Source organism: Nerophis ophidion, linkage group LG05 (genome assembly GCF_033978795.1).
Source record: "Nerophis ophidion isolate RoL-2023_Sa linkage group LG05, RoL_Noph_v1.0, whole genome shotgun sequence".
NCBI lineage: Eukaryota > Metazoa > Chordata > Actinopteri > Syngnathiformes > Syngnathidae > Nerophis > Nerophis ophidion.
The window spans coordinates 3,657,058-3,681,506 of NC_084615.1; the positions used below are offsets into that span (position 1 = coordinate 3,657,058).

General features: G+C 41.8%; 1 protein-coding gene across 2 annotated transcripts in view; it reads left to right on the plus strand.

Annotated features, from left to right (window-relative positions):
* The window catches only part of frmpd3 (FERM and PDZ domain containing 3), a 228,838-nt gene extending 205,991 nt beyond the window's left edge, over positions 1–22,847 (plus strand). Inside the window, exons 12-16 of one of the 2 annotated variants that reach the window (XM_061899737.1) lie at positions 2,490–2,579; positions 10,628–10,807; positions 10,911–11,046; positions 12,678–13,568; positions 15,624–22,847. In XM_061899737.1, coding sequence (XP_061755721.1) covers positions 2,490–2,579; positions 10,628–10,807; positions 10,911–11,046; positions 12,678–13,568; positions 15,624–18,412 — 4,086 coding nt within the window. In that variant the 3' untranslated portion in view covers positions 18,413–22,847. The remainder of the gene's footprint in view (positions 1–2,489; positions 2,580–10,627; positions 10,808–10,910; positions 11,047–12,677; positions 13,569–15,623) is intronic. The other variant, XM_061899738.1, reaches the window with a different exon arrangement.
* The last annotated feature ends 1,602 nt before the right edge of the window (positions 22,848–24,449 follow it).

Consider the following 24,449-nt stretch of genomic DNA (forward strand, 5'->3'; position numbering starts at 1 on the left):
AAGAAATGTAATGCCGAGCGCATATCATTATGTGAAGATAACGGCACTAGGATTTACTTGATTTAAGAATATTTTTCAAGATATTGAGCAAAAAGGTCTCTTTTTTTTTCTACCAATAAAAGTGCACTTGTTATTAGTGAGAATTTACTTATTTTAAGGTATTTTTGGGTTCATTGAAGTTAGCTAATTATACTTGTTTTGGAAAGTCTTGACAAGCCAAATGTTCTGGTTCTATTTGCACATAATTAGATAGATAGATGGATGGATGGATGGATGGATGGAAATGAGAATTTATCACCTGCAATTTTTGAAAACAGTGCATTTGTAAAAATGAATTAGCATCGGGTTTATTCAATCCATGGAAATGTGTGCAATGGGGCGACATAACTCGGTTGGTAGAGTGGCCGTGCCTGCAAATTGAGGGTTCCAGGTTCGATTCCCGCTTGCGCCATTTTAGTCACTGCCGTTGTGTCGTTGGGCAAGACACTTTACCCACCTGCTCCCAGTGCCACCCACACTGGTTTAAATGTAACTTAGATAATGGGTTTCGCTACGTAAAGCGCTTTGAGCCACTAGAGAAAAGCGCTATATAAATATACTAAAATTCACATCGCATAAGTGCCCTGTACGGGACGGTGTGGCGAAGTTGGGAGAATGGCTGTGCCTGCAATCTGAGGGTTACTGGTTCAATCCCCACCTTCTACCGGTATAACTCGGTTGGTAGAGTGGCCGTGCCAGCAACTTGAGAGTTGCAGGTTCGATTCCCGCTTGTGCCATCCTAGTTACTGCCGTTGTGTCCTTGGGCAAGACACTTGACCCACCTGCTCCCGGTGCCACCCACACTGGTTTAAATGTAAATTAGATAATGGGTTTCGCTACGTAAAGCGCTTTGAGCCACTAGAGAAAAGCGCTATATAAATATACTAAAATTCACATCGCATAAGTGCCCTGTACGGGACGGTGTGGCGAAGTTGGGAGAATGGCTGTGCCTGCAATCTGAGGGTTACTGGTTCAATCCCCACCTTCTACCATCCTAGTCACATCCGTTGTGTCCTTGAGCAAGACACTTCACCCTTGCTCCTGATGGGTCCTGGTGAGCGCCTTGCATGGCAGCTCCCCCCGTCAGTGTGTGAATGGGCGAATGTGGAAATACCGTCAAAGCGCTTTGTGAAGTGTGAAGTGAATTATATTTATATAGCGCTTTTCTCAAGTGACTCAAAGCGCTTTACATAGTGAAACCCAATATCTAAGTTACATTTAAATGATCCGCCTCCGCTTGGGATGGTTTCCTGCTGGCTCCGCTGTGAACGGGACTCTCGCTGCTGTGTTGGATCCGCTTTGGACTGGACTCTCGCGACTGTGTTGGATCCATTATGGATTGAACTTTCACAGTATCATGTTAGACCCGCTCGACATCCATTGCTTTCCTCCTCTCCAAGGTTCTCTTAGTCATCATTGTCACCGACGTCCCACTGGGTGTGAGTTTTCCTTGCCCTTATGTGGGCCTACCGAGGATGTCGTGGTGGTTTGTGCAGCCCTTTGAGACACTAGTGATTTAGGGCTATATAAGTAAACATTGATTGATTGATTGATTTAAATCAGTGTGGGTGGCACTGGGAGCAGGTGGGTAAAGTGTCTTGCCCAAGGACACAACGGCAGTAACTAGGATGGCGGAAGCGGGAATCGAACCTGCAACCCTCAAGTTGCTGGCACGGCCACTCTACCAACCGAGCTATGTCGTCCGTGCTTTGGGCTCCTAAAAAGGGGTAGAAAAGCGCTATACAAGTACAACCATTTATTTATTATTATTTTATGTATTACTTTTAAAGTAGAATAAACGTGTTCTCTCAGAAAATATTCCTGCAGATGATTTACATTTTTGAAAGCATTATTGTCCTGAATGTGGACATAGCCTGAATTTCATTAAGCGCAACAAAAGACAGAGATGATTAACGTATTTTGTAAAACGAACTCAAAATGCTACTAGAAGATTTGACAATTCTTTACTGCCATTGTCCAGACAGTTTTTACGTCTTTTAATAGATGATCTACAATGTTCTAAGACTGTTACGTTGTAGTTCAAGATTCAAGATTGTTTATTGTCATATGCACAGTTAAACAGACAGTTTGCCGTACAATGAAAATCTTACTTTGCTAGTCCACCCTTCTACAAGTCACACGGTACTTAGCTAAAAATAAAACATAAAATAACAAAAATAAAAATGCATATACAAGGCACAGTAACATAACATTATTGCACATTCAGTTACGGACCAGCGTATAGTTGGAGACAAGAAACTATTGTATTTTGTGGTCTGTCCTGCTAAGTCTGTATAATTACCAACCCTGCAGCTTTGAAAAAAAAACCTCCTTTGAGGTTTCGGATGTAAGTGTTGCAGAAGCCTTTATTGCAACATGTGTGGCTCAACAGTGCCACCATGAGGTTGTTTTGGAAGAATGAGCTTTGGAATATTGTTTTGTGTTGACAGGTGCCTCCTCTCCAGGGAAAGCTGCAGTACATGCGTGTACTCAATGACCTCCCACCCTTTGGGGGAATACTCTTCAACACGGTTGAAATGGTAAACACATCTTTAAAAGCCACTGTGTTATTTTCATATGGGTCTTAACATTTTTCAAAGTTGCATATTACATACACTACCCTGAATAACTGCGTCTCAGTGTCTCACATTGTTGCGCTGGTGCTGTACTTTATACAGTTCAAAAGTAAGGGTCTGTCCCCACAAAACTGTATTTAGTAGGGGTGTAACGGTACACAAAAATTTTGATTCGGTATGTACCTCGGTTTAGAGGTCACCGTTCGGTTCATTTTCGGTACAGTAAGAAAACAACAAAATATAATATTTGGGGTTATTTGTTTACTGAATTTGTAAACAATGGCTTTATCCTTTTAACATTGGGAACACTGTAATAATTCTGCCGACGTTAATCCACATAAAACTGCGTCAAAGTGTTGCTTAGATTAAATCAAATCACACAAATTTTCTTCTACATATAAAAAGTGCAACGTTAAACAGTTTTGAATCAACTCGTCAATGCTGTAATTTATTACAGCATTTGGGAAGCCTGTAGTTGATTTTTATTATGTATTATTTTTGTCAACCTGTGATAGCAGGGACCCTCCCATTCAAAACTAAGCTGCTACATTACTAATGATTCATTTAACTATATCTTAAAAAATAGTACAATAGCAATAGGAGGGATTATTCATCCCCGAACACCATGGAGTTCAAGTGAAATAACAGACAAATTGTTGCGCTGGTGCTGTACTTTATACAGTTCAAAAGTAAGGATCTGTCCCCACAAAACTGTTTTTAGTAGGGGTGTAACAGTACACAAAAATTTTGGTTCGGTATGTACCTCGGTTTAGAGGTCACGGTTCGGTTAATTTTCAGTACAGTAAGAAAACAACAAAATATAATTGTTTGGGTTATTTATTTACTGAATTTGTAAACAATGGCTTTATCCTTTTAAGATTGGGAACACTATAATAATTCTGCCCACGTTAATCCACATTAAACTGGCTCAAGTTGTTGCTTGGATTAAATAAAATCACACAACTTTTCCTCTACTTATAAAAAGTGCAACATTAAACAGTTTTGAATCAACTCGTCAATGCTGTAATTTATTACAGCATTTGGGAAGCCTGTAGTTGATTTTTATTATGTATTATTTTAGTCAACCTGTGATAGCAGGGACCCTTCCATTCAAAACTAAGCTGCTACATTACTAATGATTGATTTAACTATATCTTAAAAAATAGTACATTAGCAATAGGAGGGATTATTCATCCCCGAACACCATGGAGTTCAAGTGAAATAACAGACAAATTGTTGCGCTGGTGCTGTACTTTATACAGTTCAAAAGTAAGGGTCCGTCCCCACAAAACTGTTTTTAGTAGGGGTGTAACAGTACACAAAAATTTTGATTCGGTATGTACCTCGGTTTAGAGGTCACGGTTCGGTTCATTTTCGGTACAGTAAGAAAACAACAAAATATAATTTTGGGGGTTATTTATTTACTGAATTTGTAAACAATGGCTTTATCCTTTTAACATTGGGAACACTGTAATAATTCTGCCCACGTTAATCCACATTAAACTGCCTCAAGTTGTTGCTTAGATTAAATCAAATCACACAACTTTTCTTCCACATATAAAAAGTGCAATGTTAAACAGTTTTGAATCAACTCATCGTGCTTAATTTATTACAGCATTTGGGAAGCCTGTAGTTGATTTTTATTATGTATTATTTTTGTCAACCTGTGATAGCAGGGACCCTTCCATTCAAAACTAAGCTACTACATTACTAATGATTAATTTAATGATATCTTGAAAAATAGTACAATAGCAATAGGAGGGATTATTCATCCCCGAACACCATGGAGTTCAAGTGAAATAACAGACAAATTGTTGCGCTGGTGCTGTACTTTATACAGTTCAAAAGTAAGGATCTGTCCCCACAAAACTGTTTTTAGTAGGGGTGTAACAGTACACAAAAATTTTGATTCGGTATGTACCTCGGTTTAAAGGTCACGGTTCGGTTCATTTTCGGTACAGTAAGAAAACAACAAAATATAATTTTTGGAGTTATTTATTTACTGAATTTGTAAACAATGGCTTTATCCTTTTAACATTGGGAACACTGTAATAATTCTGCCCACGTTAATCCACATTAAACTGCCTCAAGTTGTTGCTTTGATTAAATAAACTCACACAACTTTTCTTCTACATATAAAAAGTGCAACGTTAAACAGTTTTGAATCAACTCAACGTGCTTAATTTATTACAGCATTTGGGAAGCCTGTAGTTGATTTTTATTATGTATTATTTTTGTCAACCTGTGATAGCAGGGACCCTTCCATTCAAAACTAAGCTGCTACATTACTAATGATTCATTTAACTATATCTTAAAAAATAGTACAATAGCAATAGGAGGGATTATTCATCCCCGAACACCATGGAGTTCAAGTGAAATAACAGACAAATTGTTGCGCTGGTGCTGTACTTTATACAGTTCAAAAGTAAGGGTCTGTCCCCACAAAACGGTTTTTAGTAGGGGTGTAACATTACACAAAAATGTTGGTTCGGTATGTACCCCGGTTTAGAGGTCACGGTTCGGTTCATTTTCGGTACAGTAAGAAAACAACAAAATATAATTTTTGGGGTTATTTATTTACTTTATTTTCTTCTACGTATAAAAAGTGCAACGTTAAACAGTTTTGAATCAACTCGTCAATGCTGTAATTTATTACAGCATTTGGGAAGCCTGTAGTTGATTTTTATTATGTATTATTTTAGTCAACCTGTGATAGCAGGGACCCTTCCATTCAAAACTAAGCTACTACATTACTAATGATAAATTTAATTATATCTTAAAAAATAGTACAATAGCAATAGGAGGGATTATTCATCCCCGAACACCATGGAGTTCAAGTGAAATAACAGACAAATTGTTGCGCTGGTGCTGTACTTTATACAGTTCAAAAGTAAGGGTCTGTCCCCACAAAACGGTTTTTAGTAGGGGTGTAACAGTACACAAAAATTTTGGTTCGGTATGTACCTCGGTTTAGAGGTCACGGTTCGGTTCATTTTCGGTACAGTAAGAAAACAACAAAATATAATTTTTGGGGTTATTTATTTACTTTATTTTCTTCTACGTATAAAAAGTGCAACGTTAAACAGTTTTGAATCAACTCATCGTGCTTAATTTATTACAGCATTTGGGAAGCCTGTAGTTGATTTTCTATTATGTATTATTTTTGTCAACCTGTGATAGCAGGGACCCTTCCATTCAAAACTAAGCTACTACATTACTAATGATTAATTTAATTATATCTTAAAAAATAGTACAATAGCAATAGGAGGGATTATTCATCCCCGAACACCATGGAGTTCAAGTGAAATAACAGACAAATTGTTGCGCTGGTGCTGTACTTTATACAGTTCAAAAGTAAGGGTCTGTCCCCACAAAACGGTTTTTAGTAGGGGTGTAACAGTACACAAAAATTTTGGTTCGGTATGTACCTCGGTTTAGAGGTCACGGTTCGGTTCATTTTCGGTACAGTAAGAAAACAACAAAATATAATATTTGGGGTTATTTGTTTACTGAATTTGTAAACAATGGCTTTATCCTTTTAACATTGGGAACACTGTAATAATTCTGCCCACGTTAATCCACATTAAACTGCGTCAAAGTGTTGCTTAGATTAAATCAAATCACACAAATTTTCTTCTACATATAAAAAGTGCAACGTTAAACAGTTTTGAATCAACTCGTCAATGCTGTAATTTATTACAGCATTTGGGAAGCCTGTAGTTGATTTTTATTATGTATTATTTTTGTCAACCTGTGATAGCAGGGACCCTTCCATTCAAAACTAAGCTGCTACATTACTAATGATTCATTTAACTATATCTTAAAAAATAGTACAATAGCAATAGGAGGGATTATTCATCCCCGAACACCATGGAGTTCAAGTGAAATAACAGACAAATTGTTGCGCTGGTGCTGTACTTTATACAGTTCAAAAGTAAGGATCTGTCCCCACAAAACTGTTTTTAGTAGGGGTGTAACGGTACACAAAAATTTTGATTCGGTATGTACCTCGGTTTAAAGGTCACGGTTCGGTTCATTTTCGGTACAGTAAGAAAACAACAAAATATAATTTTTGGGGTTATTTATTTACTGAATTTGTAAACAATGGCTTTATCCTTTTAACATTGGGAACACTGTAATAATTCTGCCCACGTTAATCCACATTAAACTGCGTCAAAGTGTTGCTTAGATTAAATCAAATCACACAACTTTTTTTCTACATATAAAAAGTGCAACGTTAAACAGTTTTGAATCAACTCATCGTGCTTAATTTATTACAGCATTTGGGAAGCCTGTAGTATATTTTTATTATGTAAATGTTATATTTTTGTCAACATGTGATAGCAGGGACCCCGCCATTCAAACTAGGCTTCTACATTACTAATGATCAATGTAACTATAGCTGAAAAAATAGTACAATAGCAATTGGAGGGATTATTCATCCCCGAACACCATGGAGTTCAAGTGAAATAACATACAGACAGGGCTTTGCTGCCCCTAACACACACACACACGCACCCACGCACGCACACACACACACACACACAGCAAAATGAGCTAACATTACGCTAAAAGCTAATTAACCTTCACCTCAAGCCAGGACTGCAAGCCAGCTGAGCTGCAGTTTAAGTTTCTAGAAGGTAAACAGGCTCATAGTGGCGCAGTGGAAGAGTGGCCGTGCGCAACCCGAGGGTCCCTGGTTCAATCCCCACCTAGTACCAACCTCGTCACGTCCGTTGTGTCCTGAGCAAGACACTTCACCCTTGCTCCTGATGGGTGCTGGTTAGCGCCTTGCATGGCAGCTCCCTCCATCGGTGTGTGAATGGCTAAATGTGGAAGTAGTGTCAAAGCGCTTTGAGTACCTTGAAGGTAGAAAAGCGCTATACAAGTACAACCCATTTATAGTGATGTTAATAGTAGTTGGGAGGTATTTATTATAATTCGGGGGAGAGTATGCTGTCTCATGCTCACCTTCTAAACACTATTCTGCTCGACGCTGAAGCATTGACGACATGCGCTCTGAATACGCACTGCTGATTGGCTTTGTATGTAACCAATCAGATGGTTGTGTGGGCGGGACAATGCTGGGTGCTGAGACAGAGGCAGAAGAAGCAAAGCAGCTTGTTAAGACTTTAGCTTAGAAACTCGTTCGATACACCCCCGTACCGAACCGAAACCCCCGTACTGAAATGGTTCAATACAAATACACTTACCGTTACACCCCTAGTTTTTAGGTAGAATCTAAAAAGAAACAATCCGAACTGTAAGTTTTTTGATCCGTTGCACGCCTAGTTGATTGGTAACACCAAATGGTCCCTAGTGTGTGAATGTGAGTGTGAATGTTGTCTGTCTATCTGTGTTGGCCCTGCAACGAGGTGGTGACTTGTCCAGGGTGTACCCCGTCTTCTGCCTTTTTATTGTCATTCAAATTTGAACTTTACAGTACAGATAAGAACCAAAAGTTGTTGCATTAGTTTGTTGTAGTGCAGGATAAAAGAGCAATAAGGTGCAGATATGAATAAATAGATTAATATACAGATAAATATATTGCACTTTTGCATATGCATCCACGTTTATGGATGTATGTTATATTGTCTTTATAATCCAGCAAGTTAATCCGTTTTGGGGGGGAATTGAGGGTTTTTGATTGATTGATACTTGATTGATACTTTTATTAGTAGATTGCACAGTACAGTACATATTCCGTACAATTGACCACTAAATGGTAACACCCTAATAAGTTTTTCAACTTGTTTAAGTCGGGGTCCACGTTAATCAATTCATGGTAGGGGATTATTATGATGCGTTCAAGAGTCTTATGGCCTGAGGGAGGAAGCTGTTACAGAACCTGGAGGTTCCGCGACGGAGGCTGCGGAACCTCTTTCTACAGTCCAGCAGTGAAAACAGTCCTTGGCGGGGGTGGGAGGCGTCTCTGCAGATTTTCTTAGCCCTGGTCAGGCAGCGGCTTTTTGCGGTTTCCTGAATAGGAGGAAGAGGAGTCCTGATGATCTTTTCTACTTTCGTATTCAGAGCGCATGTCGTCAATGCTTCAGCGTCGAGCAGAATAGTGTTTAGAAGGTGAGCATGAGACAGCATACTCTCCCCCAAATTATAATAAATACCTCCCAACTACTATTAACATCACTATAAATGGGTTGTACTTGTATAGCGCTTTTCTACCTTCAAGGTACTCAAAGCGCTTTGACACTACTTCCACATTTACCCATTCACACACACATTCACACACTGATGGAGGGAGCTGCCATGCAAGGCGCTAACCAGCACCCATCAGGAGCAAGGGTGAAGTGTCTTGCTCAGGACACAACGGACGTGACGAGGTTGGTACTAGGTGGGGATTGAACCAGGGACCCTCAGGTTGCGCACGGCCACTCTCCCACTGCGCCACTATGAGCCTGTTTACCTTCTAGAAACTTAAACTGCAGCTCAGCTGGCTCGCAGTCCTGGCTTGAGGTGAAGGTTAATTAGCTTTTAGCGTAATGTTAGCTCATTTTGCTGTGTGTGTGTGTGCGTGCGTGGGTGCGTGTGTGTGTGTTAGGGGCAGCAAAGCCCTGTCTGTATGTTATTTCACTTGAACTCCATGGTGTTCGGGGACTGTAAACTACTGATAAAACCAGTGTTTTACCGTTATACTGTATACTGCAATTTAAAGTACTAGATATTAATATTGCAACTTTTTTTTTAAGTGTGTAAAGAGAATGAGACAATGTTGTTTAATTTTGTGTGTGTGTGTGCTATTTCTTGTTTTATTTGACAAAGATTTGCTTTTAAAAATAGTGCACAGTAGCAAACAAAAGACTGCATACATTAATCCAAACAAACAATATCCAACATCCTCGATGGCTCCTTCAAACACGTTTTCTTTATTCCGTCTCTTCTGCGGCTGTCGTGTGTCTAAGTAAACAATTTAGAATGTTTCATCACATCAGTGCTTTGTGGGAAATATGAACAAAGTTAGGAAATAGGAACAACACCTGGCAAAATCTGACTTTTAAGAATATAAATTGTTACTTACGTGAGGTCGGCAAAGTGTTTTTCTTGGGCTCTGTGGAAAAAACGTGTCTGGGCTTTTTCTTCCACAGCTGTATTCAGGTGGGCATGTCCTGATTTTTTTTAGGTCTGATATAAACGTTTGAACTGAGTTTTGTTCAATCAATTTATGTTGAAGTCGAATAAAATTAATTTTATCACATTTTATCACACGAGTTGAGTTTATACCAAAATGGATACATGGATGATACAGCAGAGGATTGGGAGAATGTCATGTGGTCAGATGAAACCAAAATAGAGCTTTTTGGTACAAACTCAACTCGTCGTGTTTGGAGGAAGAAGAATACTGAGTTGCATCCCAGGAACACCATCCCTACTGTGAAGCATGGGGGTGGAAACATCATGCTTCGGGGCTGTTTTTCTGCTAAGGGGACAGGACGATTGATCCGTGTTAAGGAAAGAATGAAACCTCCTTCCATCAGTGAAAGCTTTGAATGGTTGACCAAATACTTATTTTCACCATAATTTACAAATAAATTCCTTAAAATTCCTACAATGTGAATTCCTGGATTGTTTTTTCACATTCTGTCTCTCACAGTTGAAGTGTACCTATGATGAACATTACAGACCTCTGTCATCATTTTAAGTGGGAGAGCTTGCACAATCGCTGGCTGACTAAATACTTTTTTGTATATGCCATATATAACATACAATAATGTAACATTAAGGAGTGGGACAAGAGGACACAATTGTTAATAACATTAGCATAACTCTGTGTGTTGCAGTGCCTGTAATGCGGTCATATTTAAACAGCAACTTTATGTTCACAAAATGATAAACACACAACTCCCAAGTCTGTACGTTCTTCTCGTGTGATGGTGCAAGAGAAACATATTAGTCTTGTGTGATCTCTTAAACACAAATATTGGCGATGTAGCGGTCTTTGGAATTGACTGTTAAAGGACACCATTTTACCCATGTAACTATTTTGCATTGTTCTACAGGATGAAAAACAATCAGCCACAACTCTTCTGGTTGGTCCTCGACATGGAATCAGCCATGTGATTGATCTGAAAAACAACCTGACCACCGTTCTGACAGAGTTTAGTAGGATATCCAAGATCCAGCTCTATCGAGAGACCCAAGGAGTGGCACGTGTGGAGGTCTCAATCCACGATGGCAAGGTGTTGCAATGCTGTTTTACTTTGAAAAAATAGATTAAATACGATGACTACTACCTAATGCTTCCTTATTGATTAACATTCTCTTCCCTGCTACGCTCTGCAGCCCCTTGTGCTACTCATGGAATGGCCTGATGCCAGCAACTTTGCCTGCCTCATCTCTGGATACTACAAACTGTTTGTAGACCCTAAAAGGAACATTTACTTCAGGATCCCTGGTCAGTCTCATATGACCAAGGCAGGTATGTTGGTACAAAAACACAATTGACTTCAAAATCCTATAGGGCAGGGGTGCCCACACTTTTTCAGCAGGCGAGCTACTTTTCAATCGACCAACTCGAGGGGATCTACCTCATTTATATGTATCATTTATATTTATTTATTTATGAAAGAGACATTTTTGTAAACAAGTTAAATGTGTTTAATGATAATACAAGCATGTGTAACACATATAAATGTCTTTCTTTTACAAAGACAAGAATATAAGTTGGTGTATTACCTGATTCTGATGACTTGCATTGATTGGAATCAGACAGTAATGATGATAACGCCCACATTTTCAAATGGAGGAGAAAAAAAGTTGTCCTTTCTGTACAATACCACATGAAAGTGGTTGGTTTTTGGCATCTAATTCATCCAGCTTCCATACACTTTACAAGAAAAACATTGGCGGCAAATTCCGTAGCTTGCTTGATTGACATTCACGGCACCCGAGGGTCTTGTGAGATGACGCTGGCTGCTGCCAGTTCATTATTATGAAAAAATGACAGAGAGGAAGGCGAGAAACACTTTTTATTTCAACAGACTTTCGCGCCGTCCCTTCCGTCAAAACTCTAAAGGCCGACTGCACATTTCCTATCTTCACAATAAAAGCCCTGCTTCATGCTGCCTGCGCTAACAAAATAAGAGTCTCGGAACTTGTGCACGCCAGCTTTCTGAGGGATCGCTTGTGCACGCCAGTTTTCCGAGACTCTGTATTTAGTTAGCGCAGGTAGCATGAAGCAGGGCTTTTATTGTGAAGATAGGAAATGTGCAGTCGGCCTTTAGAGTTTTGACGGAAGGTACGGCGCGAGAGTCTGTTGAAATAAAAAGTGTTTCTCGCCTTCCTCTCGGTCATATTTTCATAATAATGATCTTGCAGCAGCCAGCGTCATCTCACAAGACCCTCCGGTACCGTGAATGTCATTTAAGTGACGTCTTGGTGAAGATTGATGATCACTCATTTTTAGGTCTATTTTTTTTAAAAGCCTGGCTGGAGATGGACTGACACACCCCCCGCGGTCGACTGGTAGCTCGCGATCGACGTAATGGGCACCCCTGCTCTAGGGTATTTGTAGTGCATCATAAAAATTACACTTTATTGCCTTGGGACAACACTACACAACACAGCAGCATGTTGGAATAGTTGGTGTATCATATTCGCTGGCTAATACATTGCATAGATTGAATATGTAATAACCTTGAATTGACATCACGTGGCACCTTCTGCTGTCTGTCATCTTCATCTTGGCTCATCAGAATGACATACTCATTCTTTTTCCTGCAAGCCAACCATAACATTATGGAATTCCAGTGTGCAACCTTTTTGCTGTGATCTCAAACTTTTGTTCAAGCATGAACAGATCTACTGCCATTTGCTGTGTCTACCTGTAGTCTGCATCAAGGAAGGATCGTCATACCATCACATTCCACCTGAACCTAACCCTACAACCTCAGACGTCAGCTTTCAACATCCATTTGTGAAAAAAAAAAATACTCCACATGAGATCATCAACTGTTGCCTCTGCTTTCCCATTCGGATCTTCTTAACAATCAACCAAGCAAATGTTTAAAAGCCTCAAACTCTTCACTGCTCTGACAATTCTGTCCTCAGATTACAGAAGCTCCCACCATTCACACCCACGCTCTGGGGCAACCGGATTACCAAGTGGAGGGCGAAGAGGGGATGAGAGAGAAAACTCGCACAGAGATACAGGGTCTTCCAGGGCCGTAGCCCCTGCAGAGTCTCAACATCTAGGTCTGTGTCATTTCCACCTTCAGGAACAACAACAGTTTCAGGAACTCCAAGCACACCCTGAAGCTGAACTTGACATCAATGAGAACTTTATTTCTCAGGAGGCCCCTGGGCGGCCCCGCACCAAGTCCGATCCAACGCAACAGAGTACGGAGGATATTGCCGGGGTTTCGGTGAACCCCCCGGTAGATAATGCAGGATTTAGAGTCCGATCTCAAACATTGGCTCAGACGCAGAAAGCGCCACGGTTGTTCTGCGATTCCTGCAAAGACAAGCAGAGGAATGGAGATTTGTCAACAGCTGGGAGCAGTGGTCGAAGCTCGGGAAAAGTGTGCTCTAGTGCTTGTGCTTCCCGAAATGGAGGTAGCGTCGACCTCATGGCCCTTCCTCCGCCTGGGAATGAGGACGACGATGAAGAGGAGCCACCCGTTGAAGGCAAAAAGCTGCAACTACCACCACCTGCGATTGCTGCCCCACCACCTGGCTTTAGAGACAACAGCTCTGATGAGGACGATGCAAAGAGAGGAAGGAAGGCTCGAACCAGCGGCCACACAGCAATTACCAGCGGGAAACAGCGCCAAGCTAAAGAAGCCGTGCCTGTGACACTAATCGATAACGTGGCTACAAGAACAGTTCGAGATCATGCACAGGAACTTGATGATGCTTTGGTGTCCACCTTACAGGCTCTAGAGGCTTTGGCAGCTTCTGAGGAGTACCCCCATCCCCACCAGCAGCCAACACAGACTGCAGGTCAACAGCCTCAGTCATACTATCCTCCACATCTCAGTAACTGTAATCAGACCTTCACACTACATTTGCAGTGCAGAATCATCTGTTTTCCCACAGAGAAATAGCAACCAGATGTTACTCTTTCAAATGGCAGTAATTCCTATATATTGGCTGCATAAACACATAATGAAAGAAAATGAACACCCTATTGTAATTTAGCATTACTGATTACTAAACATAGACGAACAAAAGTTAAAGATAAGAGAAAAAAACCTAAGCCGCAATATTTTTTTTCTTCGACTTTATAAATCCTGTCACTTGAAAATTGTATTACCTCTTCATGGCTTACTTATTAAGAGAACAAATATAGCATGCACAAGCTAAAGTTATTTGTCTCTGCCCAAAGGACGTCCAATAATGTAGTGATCATTTAGAATGGCAAAAACTGAATACCAATCCAATCCAATCAATCCACTTTATTTATATAGCACATTTAAACAACAATAACGTTTCCAAAGTGCTGCACAGCCGTGTTAAAAAAAATATTATGCTCCACCATCCATCCATCCATCATCTTTTGCTTATCCGAGGTCGGGTCGCGGGGGCAACAGCCTAAGCAGGGAAACCCAGACTTCCCTCTCCCCAGCCACTTCGTCTAGCTCTTCCCGGGGGATCCCGAGGCGTTCCTAGGCCAGCCGGGAGACATAGTCTTCCCAACGTGTCCTGGGTCTTCCCCGTGGCCTCCTACCGGTTGGACGTGCCCTAAACACCTCCCTAGGGAGGCGTTCGGGTGGCATCCTGACCAGATGCCCGAACCACCTCATCTGGCTCCTCTCCATGTGGAGGAGCAGCGGCTTTACTTTGAGTTCCTCCCGGATGGCAGAACTTCTCACCCTATCTCTAAGGGAGAGACCCGCCACACGGCGGAGGAAACTCATTTCGGCCGCTTGTACCCGTGATCTTATCCTTTCGGTCATGACCCAAAGCTCATGACCATAGGTGAGGATGGGAATGTAGATCGACCGGTAAATTGAGAGCTTTGCCTTCCGGCTCAGCTCCTTCTTCACCACAACGGATCGGTACAACGTCCGCATTACTGAAGACGCCGCACCGATCCGCCTGTCGATCTCACGATCCACTCTATGCTCCACCAATGACTGAATAAAACAAAAAATGAATAAAAATAAAACCAATAAAAACAATATAAAAACAAATATGATTAAAAGCTATTTTAAAGGGTAAAATCAATTAAAACAGTAAAATAAAAATAAAAGTGTATAAAAAACACAGACAACAGAGGACCACACAACTCACGTAGTGTTAAAAGCCAAAGAATAAAACCAATAAAAACAATATAAAAACAAATATGATTAAAAACAATTTTAAAGGGTAAAATCAATTAAAACAGTAAAATAAAAATAAAAGTGTATAAAAAACACAGAGGACAACAGAGGACCACACAACTCACGTAGTGTTAAAAGCCAAAGAATAAAAGTGGGTCTTAAGACGAGACTTAAAAGAGTCCACTGTGGAAGCAGTTTGAACATGGAGGGGCAGAGTGTTCCAGAACTTAGGGCCGACCACAGAGAAGGCCCTGTCTCCCCTGGTCTTAAGTCTGGTCTTGGGCACCACGAGCTGGAACTGGCTCTCGGACCTCAGAGCGCGCGCAGGGATGTAAATTTGGATGAGGTCCGAGATATATCGAGGTGCCAGTCCATGTAAAGATTTAAAAACAAACAGCAATGTTTTAAAATCAATTCTAAAATGAACAGGGAGCCAGTGCAAACTCTGAAGAATTGGGGTTATATGCTGGCGTTTCCTGGCCCCTGTTAAAAGTCCTGCTGCCGCGTTCTGGACTAACTGCAACCGGGAGAGAGCTTTTTGGCTAATGCCAGCATAAAGTGCATTGCAGTAGTCCAAGAGACTAAATAGAAAAACTGGACACTGCTTAAGATGAATCCACATAGTTGCAAATGATTGATTACTAAGCATTTTTAAAGGCGATTTAATTTTTGTAAATGTACCCCATATATCCTTGATCATCCTACTCATTTGCGTTTATGTCCCATTCCTCAGGGCTCATCGTATTGGCTGCTATTACACCAGAGTCATCGTTGGACTCAGGCCATGAGACCAATTCTTCAGAGCTGACAGATGTTTCGGAGATGGTTTCAGCGATGAAGCAGAATCAAAACCAGGCGTACCTGTTAACACATCATATAAACAAGGAAAGTCGCCTCTGCCGCCGTGACTTTCCTTTGGCAATCCCTGGATGCACAGCAAAGACAATAGGGACGGGGGCATTTTCTGTGGGTCAGATACGTGCTGGATGTCCACCCAAGCAAGTAATTCTCAGCAAGACTGTACCCTTCAAAGTCAACCCTTGTCAAGACTCTGGAATTGTTGGTGTTGTGAAGGAGCATCGAAGCAATCCAGATACTATTCAGAATGAACAGACACTTGAATTAAATGCAAACTTTGATTCTACTAAAGCAAAGATCTCTAATCCCACATCTAAACCAGCCGAAGAACTTAAAGTGTCTGAGGTTTCGCTTTCAGCACAAGTCACTAAAGATCCAAAATCGTCCAGTGTCATTGGGGATATTCAAAGGCTAAATCTTCCTGATGGCGTAAAGGAGAAGACAACACCACCTCTTAATACAGAAAAAGCCTTATCTGTTCTATTACCTGTGGACAGAACTGCCTCAGCCAAGATTCCCCTGACTAATATGTGCCAAGACGCCGAGACTGCCTCTAGCGAGACCAGTAAGCCTTCCAGCTCGACAGAATTTCTGTCAGTTAATGATCTTTTCTGCACATGCCCGGTGCAACAGGGACCCGGGCCTCAGTTGAGAATCAAAGATCCGCAGGTTCAGAAGGTAGTAGTGTTCCAATCCTCATCCCCTACTGATGATGAGCGTCTACGAGCAAAAGGACTGTTCTTGGCTAACAACAAAGAAAATGCCATAAAATTGGCAGTAGAATGTAATTTGGCAAAACCAAGTCCTCAAGTGCAGATCAACTATTCCCCTAATTTGCCTCTAAAAGCAGAGAGAAAAGATGAAGCCGATAGCATGACAGATTCTGTCCCTGGTAAATCCCACTCCGAGCCACAAATATGTGCCACAAAATCATTACCTAATTTAGAGGAAAACACACCAATATCCTCTTTAGATAAGGTATATACTCTGCCGGCGAGAGAATCAAAGAAAGTGGGCAGTTTAAAGGGGAAATCCCAGCGCAGTGCCCCTTTTTTGAGCATTAGAAATTTACTTTCAGCAACATTCCCGGCAAGAATGAGAAGGGAAACAGATGAGCGAAGGGCTCAGCTACAAAAGGTTCGTCAGTACGAGTTGGAGTTCTTAGAAGAGCTGCTGAAACCCAAGTCCTCGCAGGGAGAATTTTTGCCCCAAGGATCCTCACCTGTGCCCTCAGGGACTCCTTGTGCATGTCAGCTACGCAACAGCCCTGTCCTAAAAGCACCAGGTATCTCCAGGGAGCAGAGACGTAGCTGTGACTGTAAGAGACTGTGTAGAGGTATGAGGCTACCTGATACGCCAGTTGGCTCCACGACAGAAACGCAGAACAGAGGCAGGGAGAGAACTACAGCAAAGACCCCTCCCACGGTCACCAAAGCACCTCATGGTGAAGGTGCTACAAGGAGATCTCAGAATTTGGAAGTCAAGACTGCACGAATACGTTCCATCAGCCTTGAATCAAGGGAGCCAAGGGGAGAGCAGGGCTCCTGTTTGCCAACTGGTACCTCACAAACAGACTACGCGGAGGAACCACAAAAACTCCAGAGGCGATATAGCATTGGAGAGCTCGATAACAATACTAATACGCCCGTTTATGCTGAGGTGAAGCCCAAAACCAAAAGCCTTGAGAAAGAAATGGAGAGAGTGAGGGCCACAGGGTTGAGGCTGCCGACCCCAGTGGAGCCAATCCATACACAATCTCTTCAGCCGGACGGGAAGGGGAAAAAGGGTGTGTTTTTCATACAGAGCAATGAGTTATTGTGTGAAAATAAAGGAGAGACCGGGGAGGTTCTGCTGACCTTGCCCAGCGAAGACAGCGACGACCGGGACAAATGCTGCTCATTCTGTTTCTGCTACAGGAAATGTGAAGCAGCTGATGAGAGCAGTGAGAAGGACGAGTTATCCTACTCCATTCCCCTTCAGGTTCTTCCAGGTATGGAGCTGGACTCAAGTACCTTCCCTGTCGTTAGCAAAACCCTCCAGGTTCTTAACGCAGAGGACTGCAGTGGAGAAGAAGACACAGAGAAAGAGCCGCACGCACAAGAGATTGACCTTAGAGCTTGTGGTACACTGGAGGGGAGTCTGGCACGGGTCCAGACCCTACAGGGGAAATCTTTCAGCCTGCCTGATGGCTTCCTAAACGCCCAGTTGGACGCAAATGAGTTATTAGCTATCCTGCGTCAGTGTGCAAACAGCCCACAAGCTGAGGGTGAGGCTCGTCTTCAGCCCTCACGGATTACAGAGTACAAACAGGAGCTGGCGGTGCGCTTCAAAGAATTCCGAGCGTCTTGTCGGAGAGTGGCGAGTGTGGAAAAAAGCCCGACTTGCATGCTCGCGGTTGTCACCGCCAGCTTTCAAGTGTTGTGCGAGTTAACGCAGACCTTCATCAAACTGGTCCGAGGGGTTCGCACAGAAACTCAAAGACAGCAGCTGTTGAGGAAAGTGGAGGAAGTCGCTATTAACTACACTTTGCTTCTTCGCGCCGCGGAGGAATCGATGGGACATTCAAGCAGCCTGCCAACGAAAACAGTGAGCCCTCAAGTGTCGTCCAACACCAACAACATGAGCTCACTCACCCGGCCCATCAAAGTGCTTTCTGCCCAGTAAGGAGAACTTTGAACAAAAACCAACTTATGCGCATTAATTATTTATTTATTGTTTACATTTTTACTGAATGTGCAATGGATACCCAATGCAGCTGTTCCATCCCATGTTTACAGGCCCTGAGGTAGCCTTGTGGATGGCGCTCCGAAATGTAAAGATTCACCAAACCAATGCACAAGCGAACAGAACCCCAAAAAAGACTGGGTGACACAGGGCTAATCACCTCATCAGTATATTACGAAAAACGACGAAGTCAATATCGTATATTTTATATGTAGTATAGATTTGAGTTGTGTCTACTTAGAAAATATAAAACATTTTGTGACGAAAAAGAGTGATAAATATATTTAAAGAGAATTATTAAGATAATAAATATATGCTTTGGACATTAAAGAGAATCGGTCAAGTAGCGACTGCTGTAAAGTGCATAGTTTTAAGCGATGGTTGGTGACTATGTCGATACGTGGAACTAAATGTTGTAATGAAGAAATGTCTGTTGGCTATGTCGGACATATTTAAGACATCAGCGCCAGTGTTGGATAATAAAAAAAAAAAACGCTCAAAGCCAAGCAACTTATTAAACTTAGTCATGCTGACCCTATTGGTATGCACTGGGTATCATGTAGCAGAGACCCAAGTATCACTTTTATCCTCTGTACTATACCATCCTGTAGAGAAAGAACTCCCACACTGCACCCAAATACAAAATATGTGTTCACAACATCCTGCTTCACAATGCCACTTGCATCTCACTATTCATGTGCACAATAAGCCAGTTTGGGGTTTTTTTTGTACAAACCCCGTTTCCATATGAGTTGGGAAATTGTGTTAGATGTAAATATAAACGGAATACAATGATTTGTAAATCCTTTTCAACCCATATTCAGTTGAATGCACTATAAAGACAAGATATTTGATGTTAAAACTCATAAACTTTATTTATTTTTTTTACAAATAATCATTAACGTTGCAACATGTGACAAAGTAGTTGGGAAAGGGCATGTTCACCACTGTGTTCCATCACCTTTTCTTTTAACAACACTCAATAAACCTTTGGGAACTGAGGAGACACATTTTTGAAGCTTTTTAGGTGGAATTATTTCCCATTCTTGTTTTATGTACAGCTTAAGTTGTTCAACAGTCTCCGTTGTGGTATTTTAGACTTCATAATGAGCCACACATTTTCAATGGGAGACAGGTCTGGACTTCAGGCAATCCAGTCTAGTACCCGCACTCTTTTACTATGAAGCCACGCTGTTGTATCAAGTGACTTGGCATTGTCTTGCTGAAATAAGCAGGGGCGTCCATGATAACATTGCTTGGATGACAACATATGTTGCTCCAAAACCTGTATGTACCTTTCAGCATTAATGGTGCCTTCACAGATGTGTAAATTACCCATGCCTTGGGCATTAATACACCCCCATACCATCACAGATTAGATTAGATTAGATTAGATAGTACTTTATTTATTCCGTCAGGAGAGTTCCTTCATGCTGGCTTTTCAACTTTGCACCTAGAACAGTCCTGATGGTTCTTTTCCTCTTTGGTCCGGAGGACACGACGTTCACCGTTTACAAAAAAAAAATTGAAATATGGACTCGTCAGACCACAGACCACTTTCCCACTTTGCATCAGTCCATCTTAGATGAGCTCGGGCCCAAGCGAAGCCGGCGGCGTTTCTGGGTGTCGTTGATAAATGGCTTTGGCTTTGCGTAGTAGAGTTTTAACTTGCACTTACAGATGTAGCGACCAACTGTAGTTACTGACAGTGGTTTTCTTAAGTGTTCCTGAGCCCATGTGGTGATATCCTTTACGCACTGATGTCGGTTTTTGATGCAGTACCACCTGAGGGATCAAAAGTCCATAATATCTTCAGATTCTCTGAACGTTTTGATGATTTTACGGACCGTAGATGGTAAAATCCCTAAATTCCTTGCAATAGCTCGTTGAGAAATGTTGTTCTAAAACGGTTTGACACTTTGCTTACAAAGTAATGACCTTCACACCATCTTTGTTTGTGAATTACTTGGCATTTCATGGAAGCGGCTTTAAAACCCAATCATGGCACCCACCTGTTCCCAATTAGCCCGCACACCTGTGGGATGTTCCAAATAAGTGTTTGATGAGCATTCCTCAACTTTATCAGTATTGTTTGCCACCTTTCCCAACTTCTTTGTCACGTGTTGCTGGAGCTCAACGTAAAGCCGCTGCTCCTCCACATGGAGAGGAGCCAGATGAGGTGGTTCGGGCATCTGGTCAGGATGCCACCCGAACGCCTCCCTAGGGAGGTGTTTAGGGCACGTCCAACCGGTAGGAGGCCACGGGGAAGACCCAGGACACGTTGGGAAGACTATGTCTCCCGGCTGGTCTGGGAACGCCTCGGGATCCCCCGGGAAGAGCTAGACGAAGTGGCTGGGGATAGGGAAGTCTGGGCTTCCCTGCTTAGGCTGCTGCCCCCGCGACCCGACCTCGGATAAGCGGAAGATGATGGATGGGTGTTGCTGGCATCAAATTCTAAAGTTAATGATTATTTGCACACAAATTAAAGTGTTTATCAGTTTGAACATCAAATATGTTGTCTTTGTAGCATATTCAACTGAATATGGGTTGAAAATGATTTGCAAATCATTGTATTCCGTTTATATTTACATCCAACACAATTTCCCGACTCATATAAAAACGGGGTTTGTAAATGGACCATGCAGACGCAATCCAGACATGAAGAGAAAGAAGGTGCACCATATGTGAATTTGCTTGCATGTAAACAAGCAAAGAGGACATGATGGTGTGCTCCCATATGGCGCAAAATACTACATACTGTAAAAGATGCGATAGTTTTAAGTACACTCATCCAAGAGCAATGAAATAAGCTTACTCTTCAAATTTCACACAGCTTCCGGATTTCGAACTGAAGTTGTAATAATGTGTAATTCAGTGTTTTTTTTCCCCTCCCCCATCTTTCAACCATGAGTTTGACATAATTCTCATATCTAAAGCCTTCCTAGGATCCTTTGTCATGTTAGGTTGTCAGGCGCACTATCGATTTGCTTTCTGTGTGCTGTTGTACATTGTGCAATCTAGGACATATAGAAGAAACACACAAAGTAGTTTTATATGTATTTTAATAAAACTAACACATCAGCCTCCTGTCTGAAGTCTTTGTGTCACACCCGCTATCAGAAATGGGGGAAAAAAAAAAAAAAAAAGATGCTTTCACACTTGTGAATATGTCAACTGGCCCATTTTTTTATGATTGAAAAATAATAATAAATGAAATGCTCATTACATTACTGTATCTTTTCTTTCTAGTACAGGAAATACATCTCAAATTGCAAGAACACGTTTTATAAATTCTACCAAAAATTTCTAATTCATCAATTAATCAATGTTTACTTATATAGCCCTAAATCACTAGTGTCTCAAAGGGCTGCACAAACCACTACCACATCCTCGGTAGGCCCACATAAGGGCAAGGAAAACTCACACCCAGTGGGACGTCGGTGACAATGATGACTATGAGAACCTTGGAGAGGAGGAAAGCAATGGATGTCGAGCGGGTCCTAACATGATACTGTGAAAGTTCAATCCATAATGGATCCAACACAGTCGCGAGAGTCCAGTCCAAAGCGGATCCAACACAGCAGCGAGAGTCCCGTCCACAGCGGAGCCAGCAGGAAACCATCCCAAGCGGAGGCGGGTCTAACATGATACTGTGAAAGTTCAATCCACAATGGATCCAACACAGTCGCGAGAGTCCAGTCCAAAGCGGATCCAACACAGCAGCGAGAGTCCCGTTCACAGCGGAGCCAGCAGGAAACCATCCCAAGCGGAGGCGGGTCTAACATGATACTGTGAAAGTTCAATCCACAATGGATCCAACACAGTCGCGAGAGTCCAGTCCAAAGCGGATCCAACACAGCAGCGAGAGTCCCGTTCACAGCGGAGCCAGCAGGAAACCATCCCAAGAGGAGGCGGATCAGCATAAGTTCTACCAAAATTTCCCATAAATCATTTGGGATGCTTGATTGTTCCATTTTAGATGTGACTGTGACTCATTATTCAACAATATGATTTTATTGATATTTACATCCTGCGATGAGGTGGCGACTTGTCCAGGGTGTACCCCGCCTTCCGCCCGATTGTAGCTGAGATAGGCGCCAGCGCCCCCCGCCACCCCGAAAGGGAATAAGCGGTAGAAAATGGATGATATTTACATCATTAAACAATAATATTGTATTGATATAAGAGATGTCCGATAATGGCTTTTTTGCCGATATCCGATATCGTCCAACTCTTAATTACCGATTCCGATATCAACTGATACCGATATATACAGTCGTGGAATTAACACATTATTATGCCTCATTTTGTTGTGATGCCCCGCTGGATGCATTAAACAATGTGACCAGGTTTTCCAAAATAAATCAACTCAAGTTATGGAAAAAAAAAAAATGCCAAAGTGCATTACTTTTTTTAACATGCCTTCAAACAGCAGCTTGGAATGTGGGACATGCTCTCCCTGAGAGAGCATGAAGAAGTTGAGGTGGGCGGGGTTGAGGGGGGGATGAGCAGGGTAGGGGGTAGCAGGGGTGTATATTGTAGCGTCCCGGAAGAGTTAGTGCTGCAAGGGGTTCTGGGTATTTGTTCTGTTGTGTTTATGTTGTGTTACGGTGCGGATGTTCTCCCGAAATGTGTTTGTCATTCTTTGGTGTGGGTTCACAGTGTGGCGCATATTTGTAACATTGTTGAAGTTGTTTCTACAGCCACCCTCAGTGTGACCTGTATGGCTGTTGACCAAGTATGCCTTGCATTCACTTGTGTGTGTGAAAAGCCATAGATGTTGTGCCTTTAAGGTTTATTGGCACTCTGTACTTCTCCTTACGTCCGTGTACCACTCTGTACAGGGGCGTTTTAAAAGTTATAAGCGTGGGCGACTTTCCCTGTCGCCGCTCGGGTTCCTCTGACCACCCAGGAAGGACATTGCTTTGCAGGTGTGACTCTTGTTTTAATTTTCAATAACACAAGCTTTGTCTTTTGATCGGATCGCTTTTCAGCTGCTCCTCGCTCGCTGTCTTCGGCTCGCTCTCGGTCGTTTTTGCTCGTCACGTTCTGCTCCTGGTTCTCCTTGATCGCTCCTCCTTCTCCCCTTTTATACAGCAGGAGTAGATGAATTAATTGTGTGCCGGTGTTTATGCCACGCAACCTATTTAGATTGCGGCAGCGTCGCTCCCTGCACGCCCCGCCTCTCCGCCTTGCCGTATTCTCCGCCTCCTCGTCGCCATCTTGGGCAGGGCTGCAGCGTGTCCCGCCCCGCCTTTGGCCCGTCGGCTTCGCCTCTCCACAGTAAGTTTGACTTTTTGTAACCGATACCGATAATTTCCCATATTACGTTTTAAAGAATTTATCGGACGATAATATCGGCAATCGGACATCTCTAATTGATATTATGTTCACCAACGTGGATTGTGGTTGTTGTTGTTCCATTTCTCATGAACATATACAGTCCATTTTACCATTTTTCATAAGTTTCTCAACGTTTGTACGTTGTCCTTGGAAAAGTATTTTGTTTTACAGTAGGATATGATACGTAGTATGTGAATATTTTTTATTTTTTAATTATTACACAAAACTTTAAATGTAAATATAAAGATTTGTGACTTGCATACCTGTTTATAGTAGCAATGTATCATACAGTAGATGCAAAAAAGACCACTATTAAAGTGTAAGATAAATAAGCATGAAACATGTATTTTTCTAAACAAAAATAGCAGCCAATGTTCTCTCATCAGCAATTTGACAAATATTATTATGTGGATGCTTTGTTAAACTCTATAATTCACTCAAAAAAGCCACCATTGTTTCTGTTGTTGTTTTTTGTTTTGTTTTATATACAGTACACCTATTCATTCCTGTCTTATTCTCCCCACTGTGGTCTTCTGTCTGTATTTACTCATGTTTTGAGAGCAATAAAGGACATCCTGTACATTTTTTTCAGATATTTGAAAATGACATTGCGTAGATTAAGTGTGTCACAGTT